General features: G+C 40.9%; 2 protein-coding genes across 11 annotated transcripts in view; both read right to left on the reverse strand.

Moving 5' to 3' along the window:
- The window catches only part of LOC127358465 (sodium bicarbonate cotransporter 3), a 44,252-nt gene extending 35,861 nt beyond the window's left edge, over positions 1-8,391 (reverse strand). For 6 of the 9 annotated variants that reach the window (XM_051391586.1, XM_051391585.1, XM_051391587.1 and 3 more), the window contains exon 1: positions 8,197-8,391. In XM_051391586.1, the coding sequence (XP_051247546.1) occupies positions 8,197-8,238 (42 nt within the window). In that variant the 5' untranslated portion in view covers positions 8,239-8,391. Of the gene's footprint in view, positions 1-1,360; positions 1,563-8,196 lie in introns of those variants that run through there. The other 3 variants (XM_051391592.1, XM_051391591.1, XM_051391584.1) reach the window with 2 other exon arrangements.
- A 6,457-nt stretch (positions 8,392-14,848) lies between these two features.
- eomesa (eomesodermin homolog a) lies at positions 14,849-19,315 on the reverse strand. Of its 2 annotated transcripts, XM_051391600.1 has the most exons (7): positions 18,200-19,314; positions 17,614-17,768; positions 16,794-16,915; positions 16,399-16,557; positions 16,143-16,204; positions 15,290-16,008; positions 14,849-15,168 (listed from the first exon to the last, which is right to left on the reverse strand). In XM_051391600.1, the coding sequence occupies exons 1-7, from the start codon at positions 18,907-18,909 to the stop codon at positions 15,155-15,157; spliced, it is 1,941 nt and encodes a 646-aa protein (XP_051247560.1). In that variant the 5' UTR covers positions 18,910-19,314; the 3' UTR covers positions 14,849-15,154. The 2 variants fall into 2 exon arrangements, with proteins under 2 accessions (XP_051247560.1, XP_051247559.1); XM_051391599.1 differs by having other exon boundaries at positions 14,849-16,008; positions 18,200-19,315.
- Positions 19,316-21,337: the final 2,022 nt, after the last annotated feature.

Below are 21,337 nucleotides of genomic sequence, written 5' to 3' on the forward strand. Positions count from 1 at the left end.
GGGACCTGGTCCAATCGATAGAGACTGACGTAAGAGATGTGTTACATAGTGAGAGACCTGTCCCTTGAGATGATTGAATATCTCTCGGTCTCACACTGCCAAATGCACAATTGCATATTACGGATGAGAATATTGACATATATTTACAGCCAATTGAGGTTAAATTATGTAACCAATTAATTCATGTCTGAAAACAGAAAGATAATAGAGACAATCGAGAGATTATTGGACTTCTAACCAAGTGATTTACATTACATTATATTACTATGTATTATGCATATTACATAATTTGGTCAAAGTCTTTTCAGGAAGGCACAATCATCCATGGTGCCTAGCAGCTGCTGGGTAACAAATGTAAACACAGAAATAATAATCCTATAATTTTGAACAGGCAGCTATATTTTGCTGACTTCTGCTGACTAGCCATTCAAATACCTCCCTGGAGCCTCAACACTGTATGAACAGGGCACAGCTAAGAAGGCAGTCAGAAGCTTGTTTGCTGTATCTAATGTCTCCTGAGTGAAGATGTATAGTTTTAAGAGCTGGGAAGATATTTCACTCTGCAGAAACGCTGAAAAACAAAACAGGTACAAATCATAGTTTCCATCAGATGTAATCCATACTCCAATACTCCCAAACAAGCACACACTTTGCAGACATACACACATAAACACCAAGATGGAAACCATCCCCTCTCTCTACCTCACAAATATTTTCCTCTTTGTATGTGCATTTGATTTTAACAGTCCTTCCTTGTCGATGGCTCTCAGTGGAATAGTAATTTTAGGACTTTTAGTGCTTTTAGCTAGACTGAATGAAAACAAGAATTTAATTTAATTTCACTTCAGTCAATAAACATCATCTCTATTGGCAGCATGCACATTGTTTGGATTCAGCTACCTTGGCAGCCCAATTTTCCATCCTCCTCTCCCTGACACTCCTTGTCTCCCCCCTCTCTTCCTTCCTCTTCTCCTTGTCCCACTCCTTCAAGCAGCCATAACTGTCTGTGTCGGTTTCCTCTTAGTCCTGCTCCTTGAGGCGATTAAAGAGTAGAGAGGAAATGTTTCCATTTCAAGAGGCATGTCCGATAAGGCAACAGCTTCTCACCCTCTCCTTCCCCTTATCCCCCTCATCCTCACACCTCTGCCTTTTTTCCGTCTGGTCAAATGTACAGACCACCTGCCCCCATTCATTAGCACAGACCACTACTCCACTCTACCATAGAAGAGGACAAACCAATATAAAACACAAACACACACCAGAGCCACTGGATCCTTTTCAAGTGCACCATGACAGTCAGGCACACATAAAACCACACACACACACACACACACGCACGCACACACATAACCAGACGTACCGTAAGCACATGCTCCCCTTCGCTCTGTTCATCCATTTAGACTAAAACATCAAAGCAAAGGCAGCAGGGACGTTAGCCAGTTCCTTCTTTCTGACGGTTATCTCTGTTGTAGAAGGTGTGTACGAGCTAACCGCTAACAGACACTGTCGCACTTGTCTGTTCCCTCTTCTTCCGCTCATCTCTTTATAGAGAGAGGAGAGAGAGGGAGCAAGCTGCTTCAGAACGCACCGTGCTCTGCTCTACCCCTGTCAGCCCGCTCTTTGCTTAGCAGCCAATCCCACCATGCCACCATGAATATTTCATTCGCCCAGCCAAGAGCCTAAAAACACACGCACACCACCACACACATTTGGAGGACATTCAAATGCTCACCCGCTGAGGTATTCAGGTCACAAATGAAGAACCACCCCCAACACAGATAAATAGAAACAAGCACACGTGTGGGTTTGGCATTCCTTAGAGGGTGCAATGAAATGAAAAAGGACAGATAGCTGTGTATTCATTAAGCTTCAAAATGCCTCCCCGCCTTTGACTTTGACATTCCCAATCTTTATCATAGCCTCAAGGTTCGACATGTCATTCAACAACCTGTAATTTTGGAGGATTGTGGGTCACTTGTTTCCTGTCCATAACAAGAACTGTTATATGTTACATGAGTAGGGCAATAACATATTCCTGAAACCTAAGCAGTTAATACATTTTAATTGACAGAGACACTCTGTGTCTGGTCCAGTAGATACCCTGTCGACATGGCATTCATAACAGCGGCAGTCAGTTCCAAGTAAACTAACCACAAAACCATAAAGGCAAAGGTGAAACTAAAATTAAGATAACCCAAATGACGGATATAAAGTGGGCACAAAATTAAAACAGAAAGAGTGACATCTAAAGGCTGAACCGAGGCATCAGGCATTTTTGACTGAACAACCTGAGAGCTTGTGCAGAGTGAAAAAAAAGGTAACACCACATGCACTAGTATCATGCATTATTTTAAGTAAAATGTTTTAGAAAACTGACTTTAAGTAAATGTATTTAGATTCATAGCTTTAAATAACAAGTATGCAGAATTTAGTGGCATTTAGTGGCATTTAGCGGAGACTGAACACTGGTCACGACTGTCTTTGACGACCTGGGAATGAGAATGGGTTGTGAAGTGTGTAGGACAAACTGCAGTAGTCCGTTCTGGGCTACTGTAGAAACAGGGTGGTTCAACATGGTGGACTCCATGGAAGGAGACCTGTGCGTCTGTACATATAAAATCTAATCTAATGAAAATCTAAGGTAATGAAAACCCAACAACTGTTATATTCAGATGATACACTAATGATAACATACCTATGAACATTATATTCCATTTCTGCCAATAGATCCTCCTAAATTTTACACACTGGACCTTTGACTTCACACTGGGGCTGCAACTAACCATTATACTAATTATTGATTAATCTGGCACTTATTCTCTAGATTCATCAGTTATTTGTTTGGTCTATAAAATGCCAAAAGAAATTTCAAAAAAAGACTCATCAAAGGTTCTCAGAGGCCGAGGGGATGCCTTCAAATTGCTTTTTCCTCCCAGACCAACACTTCAAAATCCAAAACTATGCAGTTTTTTTGTGAGGTAAGAGAAGGAAAAGCAGCAAATCCTGAAATTTGATAAGTTGGAATCATCAAATGCTTGGCATTTATTCTTGATAAATGACTTAACGCTTTACTCAGCTGTTGTTTCAACTCTTCTTTATACAACTTTACAGGATTGTATACTGGGGAGTTACTGGAAAGTAAACTGTATATTAAACAGACATGAATAATGAATGAATAAATACATTATAACACGTGTTCCTAATGTAAAGCCACAATAGAAGACAGTACTATAATGATGTGTAATATTAGTACACCCATTGGTATGTAGCTGCACTGCACAATACATCCAATGTACTGGTGTGGTACAGATGACGACAGTCGTCGTATAAATTGTAACTAAATTTAGGGTTTTTGCTTTCTGTTTGTGGTTCTTTCTTGTTGGGTAGTTCTGCATTATCAAAATATAGCCTGCCAGACTGCATCACAGTTTCCCTTATAACTAGTAGAACAGTTGGTTTTGTGTCCTATAATATTTTGTATAGTATGTATGCAGAAAGAAAGGTCATGAACAAAATACTTAAATTAAAATGTAGTTTTACACACACACAAACACTAATCCAAAAGCACATTCCCAACACTAATTATTTCAGTAGTGTAGCTTCTAATGCAAACCACATGACAGTGTGAAAGAGAGTAGGGTCCAGTTTATGCTAGAAACCATGTGCTGTCAAATCATGTAAGAAATGAGAAGTGTCTATAGCTGTTCCAAATATCTGATCTTCATAGAGAGGGGGATATCTTTAAATATGGGGATAACGACGCACATTATCAGGCATTCTCTCATGGAGGGCATTTATAGTGTTACGCCAGGGACACACAGTAGGCAGACGCGCTGCAAAGCGCTGCCCCCTTCTTTTCAGCACCCATGTTAACCTATTGGGCTGTTCAGACAGAGTGAGCTATGGCCGCAGAGCTCCGCGGCCGGCTCATGATCTGCAGCAATAGTTTCGACTTATGTTCTATTTTATGTGTGCACTGCAAGCAGATCTGGCAGATATGCATACCAGGCTTGCTAACACCTTGTCCTGCTCATCTCCTCACCGCCCCCCCACCCCCATGAAATATCAGCCAATATATTTAGTACAAATAGTATCTGCTATTTTTATTATTTTTTTAGTTGTGTCTTAACAGAGAGCAAGAGAGAAGAGCAGCACACACACACACACACACACACACACACACACACACACACACACACACACACACACACACACACACACACACACACACACAGGAGAAAAGCCCCTCCCAACAGATCATCACTAGGTGATGGTCCTTTTTACTCCCTTGCAGAAGAAGCGACGCCCAGCTCATCCAGTAACACATAAAAAGCTTCACATTATAAATTCATGAGGTTATTACAAAGAACAGCAGAGGAGCATAATCGCTTGTTGGCGGGCACGGAAAAATTCACTTCTGATGTGAACAGCCAGGCTATAGCTCGAGTGAGAATTGACATATTGCGTCACTTTCGTCTCTTGTGTGTCCCAAGCGTTACACTCTGTTGCTCACATGAAAAGTGTCAAGAATGACAAAACAGATAGCAATAGAAATTCAAACCCTTCTTATTTTCCCACATCCACACACCTAATCTAATCACTGCATGTAAGTGTCAAATGTCCTTAACATGTACTGTTCTCTTTAGGCAGCATGCCCATGAAAATGCTTTTGTGTCATGTTAATCTGCCGATTAATTTTAATAACTGTTTGGCCAACAAAAACTGTGAAAAATGCCCACCACAGTTTGTTAAAGCCCAAGATGAAATGCATCACACTGCTTGTTTTGCTGACCAATAGCCCAAAACCCAAAGATATTCAGCATACTATCATGGAAGAGAGAAAAAGCAGTCAATTCTCCCAGTTTGGAGGTTGGACCAGGAGATAATTGAAAGAAAAACACTATTAATCAATTATCGAAATAGTTGCATTATTTTTTCAATCAGATCACTGAGTAATTGACTAATAGCTTCAGCTCTAAACATATCCATCCATCCATACAGTCAGCCATCCTATGATTTTCGCTCATGAGGTAACACAGCTTTGCCTGGCATGTGCACCTCCCACTGTTTACACACAAGAAAGAGGCTTAGGGAACCAAGATTAACTTCTCAGTGTCTTAGATCTATTATCCATCCCAGTTCATATGACCACCAAAAGGAAACCAAGCTCTGTCATAGGCAACCACCAAGACTCAGACCCCACTCAGCAGCATAATGAGTTGATGAGTTTTGTAAGTTTTCCTGTAATTGGACGAGCTTTCAAATCCTCTCTGTACGCACGGTAGACAGAGGCCTAATACTATTTAAATTAGATTAGTACAATCTTTGGCCCTTTGATCTGCTTTTCTGCCTTTTACATTCACACAGTTAACATTAGGGCATTGCTCTGTTCACACACAAGCTTCAAAATGTCACAGTCAGTAGGGCTCCGATCAAAGATCTCCCAGAGGTAATCTACAGGCTATAAAAGAAGGCTTGTGGTCAAATGTTGCTGATTCGAATCGGTGGCTAAAAGAAAAGAATGACAATCTCCCCTACCTCCACAGCTATTGTTGATGGCAAGTCGGTTACCTTCAGTGGAAGCTTGTAGCTCTACAGAGAAGCTCCAAAGTGTAAATGCATTGAAAGGTGTGAATGTGAGGCACAGAGAAGTTAGAAAAGATTGCCAACTATGTTGACAGGCAAACTTGACAGACAGAAATCAACTGCATGACAATGGTACACATGTCTGTCAATTTCTATGTGATTTTGTGGACCACTGCCTCCGAAAAGCACTTAAAACCATATGGACTGTTGTACTGTTTAATCACATCCTACTTTCTAAACGAGCATTTCATTCTCACAAAAAGTAGATTGGGTACAATATAAACAAACAGGCTCTCTGTTGTGTACGCCAATTAGCCCTTTTGCTGGGTAACTTAGGAATTAATTATTTCTATCGTATTATCATGGTATAGCTGAACAGAACAGAGCACCATAAGACTGGCAAAGAGGCTGATTCTGTGTAATTACCCGTTCCAAGCAATGCCATACAATGAGTAAGCATCATAAAACACTCACTAGCCCTGGCTGTAAGTGCTGAGCCAAAAATAGTCCAGGTCATAGAGCCTACACTGGCTGGACTAAAACCCTCTTTTAGTAGTGGAACAGCAGGACGCGCAAATCCCTCTTCGTGTGGCAAGCCGCGAAACACCTGAGGTAAAATTCGATGAAAGCTCACACTGTAGAGCCAGGTGAGTATAGCCGATAAACAGAGCTCAAGATGTCCGTGACAGAAAGTGTGTATTTATTGTCAAAATATGACACATGGACCAAAGAAAGGAAAATAGTCTGCAGGAGTTTAGGATGTCATTATCACCTGATAACTTTTTTTAAAATTGTTTTTAAATAAAATACACATATCAACTTCAAAATGTTTGCTGGTATAACACTTTTTGGTACAAAGTCTATGTAGGATAAAATAATTTAACCCATCTTTCTGGTAAAAGAGACAAAACAGAGTCGTAGAAGGAATTTTCCACTAAAATCATTCAGTTGTAATAAACTCATCTCTAACACTGGAAACACTAATACATGTCTGTTGAACATAGAGTTAAGCTCTCTAAGTAGCTCTCTAGAAAAAAAGCCACAAACGCAACCTATGATGATAATTGGTAGTATAAATGCATGTTCATTCTTGGTATGACTCAAACCCTTTTCCTTACGTCAAAAGGAAGACCCCAACAACTAACAAGCCTGAAAATAACAAGAGTTTCTTGTTGAAACCAGACTCATGTTTTTTTAAACATGCGTACACTAGCTGAATGTCTGACCTCGCCCAGCTTAACAACTGGTGTGTTGTTTGGGATGTTGCAGGGTTTTTTGGGGGGGTAAACAGTTAATGTGCCCATTCTTAGGCATCAAGCAGCTCAGTTACTGCCTGAAGGGTCATGTGTCACAGTGAACGCGTTGACTTTTAATACCTAGAGAAGAAGTAAGCAGTTATCCAGCAACTCCTTTCTATTGGGCAGCCAGGGGTCAAGTTTCCCCAGACTTGCACACACACATATACTGAGGGGACACGCACACACAAGCCTAGTAGTGGACAACTCTACACCCGGTGACATTGATGTCAGACAGTCAGCATGCATTTTAAACTTAGCACTGCAACTGGTTTCTTTTTTTGGCTTCCTCACGCCGCTGTGTGTCTGATGCTCATCATCCCATCTGTGACTGTTAGGTTACACCCAACAGACAGGATGTGGGTCTCTACTCTCACCCACAACTCAGCTAAAACATCACACTGTAGACAGTTTGGTGAATGTAACCAACTGTAACTCACGTGTCTGATACTGTGCAAAATAATAATGTGTCCTCCACTTCCATGTCTATTTTCCCACTACCAGCCCCCCCCCTCACTTGCTTGCTTGCACAGGCTTTCACAGTAAAATTAGCAGCACTTCCTGACTTGGAAATGTCACACAAAGCTGATCTATTCTGGGCGCATTTGATATGCAAATTAGCCTTTATACATATATATATATTTTTTTTTTTGTAAACGTACCAGCAGATCTTATCAACTCACATAAATGAAGTGAGGGAAGAGTAAACCTGTTGAACATAAAGCTACAAAGCCGGCACAACGGTGTAACCTTAATTAATTACAGACATTATAACACAGTGTCAGTCACTCAGGCAGCACCAGATGCTTATAATCTAATGCTAGTTCAGTATACGTTTTAATCTGGACACACACTTTATGTCCAGACTTGCAAGCTAACGGGACATCCTTTAATTCAACTAATGTTAATAACATTAAAAACGCCACTGAAACCGGCTTGACTCTGCTCGCGTCCTGGCTAGTTAGCAAGCACTGTCTTAAACCAACAAAGAAGATGAACCAAAACAATTAAAAACAGACCGGTGAAACAATTTTCTATAAAAATATATACATAAATATATATATGTGAAGGGACGCTTTCGCTGACTTTTAACAAGAGACCTGGACACACAACTTGTAACCACGCCACGTGTCAGAAGTAGAAGCCGGCTAACAATAGCAGCCGCCGGATGGTGCCCCTCTGAATCTGACTCCCAAGCATCCCTCGTACTTCCCCACACGGCTGCTTGGGCAGAAACAGGGGGCAAACACGGACAAAGAGCGACACACATATAATGGTGGGCCAACGGTTGTAACTGTGTTGGGTGGGTACTTACTGTTCTCAAGAGGGGCCTCATTTGTTCCGAAGACTCGTCCATTTCACCTGTCGCCGGTCTTACAGCACACCGTCAGCTCTGGGGAGGGTTATTTTTTGTTTTGTTTTGTTTTTTCCAGTTGATGTGCGGCGGGGACCGGGTCGGGTGACACTTGTGTGAACTGTAGCAACTGCCTGTGCTTTGCCTGGCGACGCGTTAAGGACACGCCCCTAGAATGATTGACAGTGATTGATTGCCAATTCGCGTTCAATGGCCGGCGTTCTTGGCCAATCAAATCCAAGAACGTAACGATGAGGGCGGGGTATATTTTCGTCTAGTCTGAAAGTCCCAAGCGGGCTTTTTTATTTATTTATTTATTTATTTATTATTTACCTATTTAACCAAGCTGGGACGACTTGTGCTGCCATCATTTCACATGTAAGTTGGAAAAAGGAGAACTTTTAAAACACATAAAACTTTACTTTGAATTATAGTCTAGATGTCCAAGTGTTATAATGATAAACTAACGTGATATGAAAATGATGCATGTAGCCGTATTAGGTATCTTGGGTTTGAATTTTTTGGGACAATATAGTGTGAATGAGGACTAAACAACCAGATACAGGATAGGCTATATAATTGATATTATATCACACTTTTTAATTTAATCTTAAATCTCCTTAAACGCAAAGGCTGTCATGGAAATGTAAACCAAAGTAACCACCCCCATAACTCAAAAACAATGCACAGGAATCTAGAATAATATCTGTATTCTCATTTGTGACAAATGTGCAATCAATTGAAGGAAAACAATTCATATAGAATAAACCTGTAATTTACCTGTAAATGAAGGTACAAAATGAATGTTTGTTTGGGCCTTTAAGGTAAATCTAGTATTCAGGGATTTGAGAGACAGAGCTTAATAAACTTTATTGTCCAAAGATGTTTACCTGAAGTTAATCAGTTCTAAATATTATGGAGGAAGTCATGCAATAATTGCACATATTTGAAATTAAATTCTTATCATCCAGCAGTATAAAACCTTTAGTACATCCATGACAATAAAAAAAAAAACCTTTGCTTATCATTTTATAATAGCTGCAACTACAGTGTAATGATTAAGTTCCACCAGCAGATGGCAATGCTGTATCAACCATTTCTCTCTCATGTCTCACTGACAGCAGTCGGCTGCAAGATATGAACATATTTAATTTACTCTTTAGGGGAAATACTTTCAATTCTTTTTTATTTATAGTCATTTAAGCGTCATACTTGGTAAAGTGAAATTGCCTGTAATAGCCTAGACACTTTTTAAACCATCCAAAACATGCCTGATGTATCAAAAACAAAGCTTTAGATGGAAGAATACATTTGGAGCCTCGGTGTAAAATATGGTAGGTCCGGTAGGCGTAGATACATGAGGACCTTTGCAATTACCTTTAATGAACTAATCCAGGAAGCAACTGTAGGACAACCATTTTTCCACATCTATAGCACAGACTGTACAAAACGGAAATTTTACTTCTGCCATAATTACAATGAACACCCTCAGTCATGTGCATTATCACAGAATCACCCTGTGGTCATATCACAAACTTGCAGTGGAATACAATACAGTTAGAACAGAAACCAGTCAGGTGCAAACAGCAAAAGTAGTCTGTTCTTTCAGAAGAGTTCATTGGTGTCTTCCTTTAAATAGAGCCCGTTCCTCACCCGCCCATCAACCTCCGGCATAATCACGCGGCAGCTCAGAAATAGAACTGCGAGGTGGGAGATCAAACTATCACCTCTTAATTGTACCCTGAGTCTTAAAGATGCTGAGAGCCCATTAGCGCACAAAGAAGAGTGCTGTGTACTGCTCCTGAAACATGCATCCGCATAATGCAGCTGGGAGATGAGTCAGAAGTTAGACAAGTGGAAGAAGCACCACACTGGCATCCACCTGTGCTGGGACTCACGTAAAGAGATGCAGACTGCAAGGTGTGGTGACGATGAGAAAGAAAAGTTTTCTCTCTCAAAGCTTTGGAAAGGAAAAAAAAAGCAGAGATACTGAACTTACTGTCGTGAAAGAATTACAACCCGTGTCTCTTAGTAAAGGCATGGCTACAGTACTTATAGAATCTGTGCAAAGGTTATGCACATGTTTTTCATTCATCTTTTGAGCGGCAAGAGGTGACAGATTAGAGGGTGTAACATATTAGACACAAGCCACCAAATGAATGAATATTGACTATGTCGTGTTTTGTCCCAGAAGAAGAGTCCCTCTTTCCCAGAAGGTTTTGTGGATGTTGTTTTTCCTGCCAGTGGTGAGGCCTTCTGATGGTGCCAGGAGAGAAAGAAGAGAATGTGAAATTCCCAAATCTGTTGGAGCGCTCCATCAAAGTGCCAATGCATTGATTTTGACCACAGATCTTTTCCACACGGCTGCCTCTGCATGCCCTACCCAAAACACTGCTCTCAAGACCAGGGTCTTGCGGGAGCCTTAGTGCCCCTGAATCCTATTCAGCTCCTCCGGGACACTCAGAAGAGGGGGGGGGGAGTAGAGGCCAGTGACCAGCATGGTGTACCCAAATCGACCCAGGGATGGGTAGATGGTGGGAGGGGTTGGTTGCGGAGATGGTAAATGGTGGTGGTGGTCAGAAGGGGAAGGTGGGAAGGGGGGTCCGGCCTGTTGAGGTGCGTCCCACTGCCCTCCAGAGGGAACACAGGGGTTTGAAATCAATGTGCTGTTAAGTGCAGCTTAGCCGCGGGATACTCTCTCCAACATTATCCATGCACCAGTGAGTCAAGGCCTTGCCTGCGCGCTGCACACGCCATCTGAGGGCAACGACACAAGGCCCTTCCGCGCCTCCAGTTCCTCTCACCTCCGTGCTCTCTGCCAACACTCAACGCCCTTCTCCAAACAGTTGTGGCCCTGCTAACTTGAGACTCATCTCACACCAGGGTCTCACTCCAACAGACCTGTGAGCATTACACCCGTACTGTAGTCAGCCCACCCCTCCTTTAACTGATGATTTACCAGGTCCAAAGGAGGTAGTGAGACTAAATAAAGCATTGTGTTGTGTACACAGACACCTGGGGCGAGCTAAAAGGTGAGCCTTTGTCAGCATCATTAGGACTGTCAGTGCCCATGACCTCCACTTAATAATATAAAGAACATATGCTCAATATATATAAAACAGAATATTACATGGCATAAACACATGCCAGAAGGTGTCTACATGTGTTATTGTGCATTATAGTTATCTCTAAGGGTGGTACAATATAATAAAGTACACTGGACCTGGTCCTTGGCTTTGGTGTAGGTCTGAATGTGCACAGTAGTCACCAGAAGTAAAACTGGGTCTATCATTTCAGATAAAATTATAAAGACTGGATCTGACGTGTCGACTAACGACATTAAGCTCAAGATATAAACATCAAAACCCTTTGTAAAATAAAAACGATTAACTAGATCATGAGTGAATACATCACAAAACAGAAGAGTGACCATATGGGACTCGAACCATCCCTGAGGAACAATTCTGCAGTAATTCTAAGTGGCTTGATAATCATTTAACAGAGGTGACATTTATCAACACATCAAAAGGGGAAATATAGTGTGAAGAGGAAACATAATCGCCACCGTCTCAGTCTTGCTTGAGCTTACTTTTTAAAGGGGGCCTCTAAAAAATCTTGACCCAGACACACATTTTTGCCTGTGGCTGCATTTAGTCAGTGAGAGCAGTAATAGTGTGTGACTGAAGGTGAGGAAACAGCCTCAGGCCTTCATCTGTGTTTAGATGTCAGCCCTCCTTGGGTACAATGTCTCCATAGCCTCCTTGGCCTTTCTTACATGAACTCTCAACATGGTCACCAATGGACAGCCTGAGGGAAGGACACAGACACGCGACATGAAACAAGAACTTAAGTTTTACTAATACGCTATAAATTCTGCAAACCACTGGTTGGCCTTGTATTACTGACACTACAACAAAACTCAGTCGATTACTGAGATTGTAGCTACCAATGTTAACAACAGCAGTAGAGCACAGTAGTCAATTCTTCAGGTCTTATCCCAATGCGCATATCTCCGTTAAGTCAACACGGTCTGAATTTGTGGAAGCATGCTGTAGAGGTGTCTATTGATTACTGTACTTTTTGCATGAATGGTTGAGAAAGACACATCCTATCGACTTGTCGCTAGGTTTGTGGATTTCTCGGGAGCTTCCGAGAGGCACCTGTTTTTAAGTTGTGGAATATCCATCAAATAAATGATGAGAGGATGTTTACAGAGCTGCAGTGGAGGATATTTGTAGTTTAAATACAAGATAGATGTCCGTGTTACAGTTCATGTGCTGTGGCTGTGTATGCTACTTAATTGACAGGAGATTTTATTCCAGTGGGAAGATGGCAGAGATTAAATCTGCAGTGCCCAATATCAATGCCAACATGCTTTTGACAAGGCATTTAAACAGGATGATTCACGGCTGGTGACAGTGGTTGCACCCTTGGAGTATGTATATGTGCTTGGGTTTGTTTGTGTGAGCTGGAGTTCCGCGTGCAAAGACAAATTGATCATATGATTATTATTATTAAGTTAAACTGCAATATTTTGCATAATTGATGTGAAATAGATATATACAAAGCACCTAACAGTGTTTACGTAAAAGGACTCAAAAATGAATTTGGAGTTTTCTGACATAGAGAGGTTGTAGCAACTGCTATTTCCACTAACTTATAAGTTAGTTATGTATTATAAGTTATGGGCGTCTAAAATTCTCATTCTATTTCTCTGATTGTCAGTGTATCAATTACTATCCCATCTCTGCAGATCTCTTTTCTTGTTCCTGTAGTTGTCCAGGTATAATCTTGAAAGCAATTCTCCACATCATAACCACTGATGAGCAGAGGTCAAGACAACATGAAAAGGAGAAGAAAAACATCATCAGATGCTCCAAAATACAATTTGCTGACAAGTACAAGTGCAAACATTTTTATTCTCCAGACTCGAACCCCCCAAGAGCCTTTTTCTTACAGCTTTCCTGAGAGGCCAGGGCAATCAAGCACTCTACCTTGTTAGGAGGTGTTAATTGGAGTTAGTCAGACTCCTCACTTTGTCAAGGAGTCTGACAACAGAATTAATTAGAATTCGAGTATGTAAATCAATTCAAATTGGGGTCCTTATGGGGGAGGATTTGAAGTATTTTCACCGAGGAAAAACAGGTGCTGAGAACATGAGCCAAGTATGTGTGTGAATATTATGACTTCTCTTTTGGAGAGGCCATAGATATACTGTATAAATAGAGGTGTTGAGCTGTACATTGCCCTTAGTTGGATGGTTGATGGGCCATTTTTCCTTTTAGCCTGTTTTCATATTTTCTAAGTACACATGCCTCGCATGCAGTTGCATTACTTAGGTAAATGATAAAATGTGTGAAAACACCATGGCAACAACAGAAGGAATAGTAGGACTATGTGCTTTTGTGTGCTTTTCTCCTAATTGGGTCTATGTTGTTAGTCACGTCATGTAAGACATATAAATCTCATATTTAAATCACACTTCGCTCACTTGAATTGTGAGCTGTACTGTTACCTTGTAACACTTTGTAGCTTAAAAAGGATTGCTCAGCTCTTTTGTGCATAAATGCAATAGGTTCCGAGAATTACTGCTTTCTATTTCCAGAAGCAAGAAAACATGACCAAAATATATATTTTATTAATTAATTTATTTAGATTTAATATAGAATATATAAAATCTACTTCATAGGACAACAAAACAAAATGTACAACAACACACATTTACCCCACATATAAAACGAACAAGGTCAACCTCAGCAGCTTCATATGTGGTCAACATCAATGAAGTATGTGAAATATTAATAAACAGAAGTCATATATTCTGTAAGCCTTCCAATACAGTTAATCTCTATCAAGTGCACCCATCTTTTATCCTGCACAAATTGAAATTTCAGCAATGTGAACTATCTCAGTGCTTGCTGACTGGTCTTAAAATAGAAATTTCACCCTGTATGCATCCTTTCATTTTCTGTCATTATTTACTATGCTTATGATTATTTGTATTTGTTACCTGATTATAAGTGTTTGCATATGAAAAAATCTGTTAAAATAATTATACAAAACATGCTTCTTAAGTGGAGAAGAGCGATATATTTAAAGCAGCAGAGTTTAATGAATTTCAAATTAATGTTGTTGAAAACTATTTCACATTGCTTACAGTAGAAATGATGTGAATAACATCTACTATATTTAATACTATATTTTATTGACCTCCCACCCCATTTGAAAGCATCATTTTATTCAGATGCAGGTTAAATTGTATACTGTATACTTTATCCTACTTGTTGCAATGTCAACTTGTCAGCAGCAACCACTTATGGGCCTCTAAAAATAAAGGCCAAAACGTATGGCCGCTATAATAAGCCATAAAGTACTGTAGTGTACGTCCTCTACTCATACACATTTACTGCATAACAAAGCATGCATATTTTCTAATTAGATTTAACAAAAAATGTGTAAGATCCAATTATTTCTGTTTCTGCAACAGCTACTGTACATTTTAAAATGCATGTATAGATAGATTTTATTTACAATATATTATCTTAAGAACTGCTTCTGGCCTTTCATAATGTAACATGGCCATAATATGAATAAAAATATGCTGAGAAAGACATTTGGACAATGCTTTGTGAAAAGCTGTTTTATTATCCATTTAATAACACCTCCATGAAGACATTTTGTACAAGATACATCACATTCTAAAGTGCACGAATACTGTACAACGAAAATGACTTAAATACGCAGGGAGAAAAGAAAATTAAAAAAAATTCACATTTGTAAATAAAAAAAGTTGTAAAAATAAATGAATAAAAAGGGACATGCTTTTTCAAAAACAACAATCACTATGCATGTTTCTGCTCAGGTATGTGAGAGGGGCTGGCCTGGGAAAATAACCTTGTGCAGCTTGCTTGGGGGAACACTAAGCTTTGGCACCTTTAGAGAAAAGAGAAAAAAGACATTAACAAGGAATGGAGAGCACTCAAACAAAAGAATTATATTTAGTTTCAATAAATACAGTCTTAGGGGCTTGTGTAGAATGCATAATAACCCATGCCTTTTGGGTTGTCCTTGTTGTACTCCTCCGTAGTCAAGTCCTCACACTTGATGGTTGGGGAGTTCTCTGTGCTTGAGCCCCCAGGGGACATTCTGCGCCTCTTGCACACCACGGAGTACACACCAGAATCGGTAGAGTCCACCGATTTCAGTGAGTGGGACGTCTCGATCCAGGTCGAGGCTGGCGGTGCGCTCTCCTCGGGCAGCTTGTCTTTAGTAACCCCCAGCTGGTCCTCCGGAAAGGCTGGGGGGCTTGGTCGAGGGGACCAGGGCAGGCCCGTGGTCATCTTGCGCTGGTAAGAGCTTCTGGTGCCCCAGCCTGCGGCCATGGAGGCGAAGGCCGAGTCTGGGTAGTAGCTGAGGGCGTGGGACGTCTGCAGGGACAGGGGCTTGATGCCATAGGACAGCAGGCTACTGGTGGAATAGTCATTGTCATACGACAGATCCAGCTTGTTGGAGCCCGGCTGCTGGACTGGGGGGACGAACCAGCGCTGGGCAGAGGCGGCGGCGCTGGCGTCCTCACTCTGTGGAGAGAGAAGGCTGTTGGTTTGGGGAACAGCCCGCTCGCTGGTGTAGAAGCGGTTCTGAGGCAGGTTGTTGACAAACTGGTCCTGAAAGAAAGGCTGCATGGCATAGCGGGCCCCGGGCACAATTTGAGTGGAGCGAGGAGAGTCTGTAGGGGACGGAGTCAACCTGTCACTCTCTGGGGCTGTGTACATCCTGTTCCACAAATAAAGAACACACACACACACAAACAAAAATTAGTTGCAAGAAAGAAGACTCCAAGAGGTGCATCAAATAGTGCACCACAAGAAAAACAGATGAACCACACTGATAAAGTGCAAGATACGTACGAGTCATAATTGTCCCGGAAGCCTTTCGCAAATGGGTTGTGATCTATCTTCAGCTGTGTGATCTGAAACAAAAAGAAAAACCCTGTGTAAATAATGTGCCTCTTAAGGCAAGCAGTGCAATTGCAGTTGCAGAGACTAAAGAGCAATAATAATAAAAAAAAAGTCTTTAATACATGCAGTTCAGAATAAATTTGTTGTAACTAAACAGCTGAATACATTCTAAATAAAAAATAAAACAAATAATTCAAATGCTTACATCTGTGTTCTGGTAAGCAGTGACAGCTATAAACTGATTCTCTGGGAAGGTGAATGTTTGAGTTCTGGCTTCGTTGCTCATGTCCTCCACCCCGTCTTCTGTCACCTCCACAATGTGCAGTCGCGGTTGGTATTTATGAAGCGACTGCAAGACTATCATCTGCAAAGGAGAAATGTGTGATGAGTGCAATGCTGCAGATTTCAAAACAGGCTGCATGAAAGTATTCGCATTCTTTTTTTTATTTTTTATTAACTATATTTAAAGATGCCAATCACACTTAAAAGTTACAATATGCAAAAAATGATTTTAAGTAAATAAAAATCGGAAACAGTATTGACATCACCGGTCAATACTTGGCAAATAGTGAATTCAAGCAGCAGAAATCAATATCTAACCTGTGTGTTGTTGTTGTTGGCCCCTTTATTGTTGGTCAGCTTCAACTTGCCAAAAGAGATTTCTTGCCTCATCCAGTGAGCACCAGTGTTTGGAGATTCAGGATGAACATACATTTTGTTACCTAAAATGGAAATAAAGTAGTAAGTAATATGACAAAACAGAAAAGAAGAGAGCCTGTGTCTATGCAAATTATGTTGTCTAAACATGCATATAATAAATCCTGCTTTTGCCTGAAAATGTATCATTCTGATACATGAAGGTTTTGGGGGAATTTATCAGTCAGGTTAAATTGAAATACATAAGACAGTTCTTTTTAAAATTGTTTTAATAAAAACAAATATCAACTGATAGATTACAAAGGGGCTGATTAAATTTAAAAAATGCTTCTTTTTCTTTAAATTATTCAGTTATTAAATTATCAAATTAAGAATTAATCATATCATTTTTCTATTTAAAGTTATAACTCTGGAGTACCAGTCATTTAAAAAAAGGCATTTAACCAGCAAATTCACACCTCCCCGAAATGACTTGACACCTCAAATTAATTTTTCCACGGAAGAGCCAAAATTATTGCACTAAAATACTCAAAATCGCAACCTGTCAAAACATTTAGCCGAAATTTAAAGTAAAAACTGTCCTTATTTCCTAAAACAATCTGAATCTTAACACCTACATAAGATTCTCATATGATCAAAGGCAAAAAATGCTGCATCCTTTCTAAACGCGTTCTTCTATTACATTTATTTTTCAAGCATTTATAAAAACACAAAATACAAATCTGCTAGAGTTAAATACGTTTTTATTCATTCTTTAACTCACCTTGCATATTATTGTCTGCTTTTCCACAAGTGACCCACTTTCCTCCCTGAAAGCGCCAGTGATTCGGGTCAGCCAAAACAACTTCTACAAAGACATTGTAATGGGCCGTGAGGTTGAGTCCAGTGATGTTGAAACTGAGGAATGGGAACATCCGTCTGGAAAAGGGAAAACAGAAATAATTAAACAGCTGTCCTCACAAAGCAGGCAAAACTCTAAAACTTCAGCGCTGAACGTCTTCACGTGTTGCATTCGGCAGGACGCTTCTACTAACATTAAATCTGATATAAATGTAAATAGCATCCCTGTCATGTTTAACCTGTTGTGTAAATGTGCATTTACAATTTACCAGAAACGAAACTTTCAATTTAAAAAGCATCAAAACCCATAAAATGCGCAAAAGTAGGTATGGATCGTATGCGTAAAAATATTGCTCATGCGTAAAGGTGGTTTTAAAAAAATTACCCACATCTTGAAAAATAAAGACTAAACGGGCTGACTGTAAATATAAAAACGAAAAAACAACTTTCATTTTCTGCACATGGTTGTTAATTGGGCCTTAAGAGCCTTCGGCTGCGTATCTGCTTACCTGCCCTGTTTGGTGATTATCATCTCCGTCTGGTGCCGGTGGAATTTCAGCCACAGAGGCCGGTTGCACAGATAGACCTGCGCTCTGGCCCCGGCGGCAGACCCCGGCAGAGACATGGACCCAATACCCGTGCCCGTCCCGGGATAGGAGGGGTACAAACAGCCCGGACCCTGGCTGAACTGGTACCCTCCGCTGCTAAACTGACTCCGGCCGGTGCACACGGACGAGGAGGAGAAGCCTGTTGGCGGCAGGACGGATCCGTAATGAAGTGAAGCCGGGTACCTGGAGCTGCTGGACCCGGTGTACACCGACCCGGTCTGTCCTGCATAGGGAAAGAGGGAACAGGGGCTGGCCATGTCGGAACTCGCCTGGGACGACGAGATGAAGTATCTGTCAGAGCCAAGTTCGTCTATGTTGTAACGCCGACCGCTCGTCAGCTCGTCCTCACCGAGCACCGGGGAGCCTTTTCTCCCATCGGGCCCGGTTTTAGTGAAAGTGTCCCCCTCTCCCTCACCCAGCATCCCGTTTCCCACCCCGTTCAGATATTTCTTAGGAGCGCTGCTCGACTCTGATTCCGTCCGGTCGACTTCTTGATATTCAAGCTGCGATGACGGCCTCGGGCTGTTGTTGGCACTGTCCGACGAGGAGAGATTGAAAAAGGTCTTGGGTAAATTGATGCTAGCGCTGGGAAGGATGTTCTCTAACTGCATTGTTTAGATCTTGCAATAAATAAGAAGAGTTTCAAGGAGTCCAAAGGAGTGAATCTCAGCCGAGGAGGCGACACAACCACCGGCGGCCCTGGTTGTTTCTGTCTCTGCGCGCCTCCCTCCCTTACCAATGATCATGGAAGTAGGTGAAAACCTTCTCCTCACCTACGGATTTTCAGATCAGATTATGTGCTGGACATGAGACGTTCAGCGGCTCTTATAAGATGTAGTTCTCCACACGCCCAACTGATTGTAAGCGATAGGGGAGGAGCTTTTGGAGAAGCATGCGGGGGCACCAGCCCTCTCCATAGCCAATGGTTGCACTACTCTAATTCAATTAGAAAGCGTCTGGTGGAAATAATATCAAGAGCGAATTTGTCTTGATTGTCGTTAAGTTCATTTTTACTCTTCTATCCCGGTTAGTGGAGCTCTCTGCGCAACACAAATCCAACATTTCATATCGTTTTACAATAGATTAGAAGTGCAAATTATCTGTTTTATAAAAAAAAAAGAATTATGAGTGAAGGGTAATTTATAAAAGGGCTCAAACGACGAGCAGCATTTCTTCACATTTTACCTCAAAGATTAAACACCAAAATGGTCGCACTTCAGCAGCCCTGCATTCCCCCATCGCACAATCACCTCTAAACTTTCAGCTTCGGCTTCAAGTCCTCACGTCCAACAGCAACAGAAAAAAAACACACACACACACACACACATTCAGATATTTGTCAGATTACTTCCACTCACTCAACCAGGAAGATTTATGCTCGATGAACAGCAAACGCCGAGACCCTTTCTCCCCCCCTGCAAACACTCCAACACTTTGAAAAAAAAAAAAAATCACATGTGCACCTTATTTCCTATAATTGGCCTCCGTCGCCTCTTCCACTTCCACGTTTTCAGTATTGGCTATAATAAAACCATTGGCTGTGAACACGAGCTGAAGGGGTAAAACTGAAATTAATACGTTACGCTTTTTTTTTTTTTTTTAATTCTTATTTTATTTGTCTCTGCTCAAGTAAAATAAAAGTCGAGTAAAGTCAGTAGACCTTTATTATAGGCAAGCTTTTCTTCCCCTTTTCTCAGACTGTGTGACAAATCCATTTTGTTGCTAGGGCTTTAATTCCCTCAAGAAGATGAAAAAATAAAAATATATAGGCTTTTCATATATAGAAACGTATTTTTTTTTCCTATGTTCGGAGTTTTTTTTTTTTAAACCTTTGAATTGTTGTTAAATTGGTGACTAACTGATACGCAACAAAAAATAACATTCTTTATCAGTGCCTATATGAGGCTTTTACTATAGGTAGCTTATTAGATAGGAAAAATAACGAATTAACACATTAATATAATTTAACTTATAATAAAAATATAGAACCGTTTAGCCTGTTTTTAGAATATTTGAATGCAATTAAATATTGGTAGGCAGTTTGATGGGTGTGAGGATTCAGACAGCAGAATAAAAAGGTTCTTTTCTTTTAGTTATTTTTGTATCTGAAATGACGGAGGGGTTAAAAAGACGTGAACCATCGTGTTTCAGTGTGCTGGTAAACTCTAGCCCCTGAAATTCAAATAACGTACAGGACTGTGCAGTTCTGGCAGGGGGGTGTCCAAACGTAGGGAAAGGACGCACTAACACTGCACAAGTCTGCATGCAACCGGAGAAAATACAATTAAATAAATATAATCACAGTTGTTGGTTAATAATTAAAAAACTGAATAAAAAAAATAAAGTGTTTACTGAATATATAAGAATTTTTAATTGCTCATGTCTGTGTATCTCTCTCTCTCTCTCCCTCTCTCTCTCTCTCTCTCTCTCACACACACACACACACACACACACACTGAAAGAGTAAGTGAGAGCGATCGAGAAGCTCCCGAAACCAGAAATAATCAAACATGTCGCACGCACAACAAACGTCGTTCATACTGTACCCAGGCCTAAAGATGAAGGGATTTCTCAGCAGTGACACTAGGATAGCGCTCTCTAGTGACTGATCCGGATAACTTTCCCATCGTTGGTTATATCAAAGTAACTTAACACTGTAAGAGAGCTGCATGCAGGCAGTTAACTCTCACTTTTTCCACTTGCATCTCACTTTACATCATCTTCAACTGCAGTGAACTCAGCTTGTGCCTGTGTTTGCTTCTTGTGTGTGTGTGTGTGTGTGTGTGTGTGTGTGTGTGTGTGTGTGGGCAGTTTGTGCATGTGTGAGTCTTAAAGTAAGCTGGAGGGGGAGTAGGGGGTGAGATGAATTTGGGGAAAATGGGGATACAAATCTGTGAAAAGCTGAGGGAGAGTCTCGGCTGGAGGCAGATTGGCTCGTGTCATAAATGGGACAGTAAAGCTGGCTATTGGGCCATCAGGGGACCAGAGCTACATGCATACAGCACACAATCTGTCAATCAAGACCGAGACCCTTCCCAG

Source organism: Dicentrarchus labrax, unplaced genomic scaffold, assembly GCF_905237075.1.
Source record: "Dicentrarchus labrax unplaced genomic scaffold, dlabrax2021, whole genome shotgun sequence".
In the NCBI taxonomy this organism is placed as follows: Eukaryota; Metazoa; Chordata; class Actinopteri; family Moronidae; genus Dicentrarchus; species Dicentrarchus labrax.

Excerpts from the sequence above, each read along its gene's own strand:
- eomesa (XM_051391599.1), bottom strand. The coding sequence starts at position 18,909 with ATGCAGTTAGAGAACATCCTTCCCAGCGCTAGCATCAATTTACCCAAG. Across the intron at positions 16,916-17,613 it reads AGCAGACAATAATATGCAAG|GTAACAAAATGTATGTTCAT; the intron begins GTGAGTTAAAGA and ends TTTCCATTTTAG. Across the intron at positions 16,205-16,398 it reads CTGCTTACCAGAACACAGAT|ATCACACAGCTGAAGATAGA; the intron begins GTAAGCATTTGA and ends TTTTTGTTTCAG.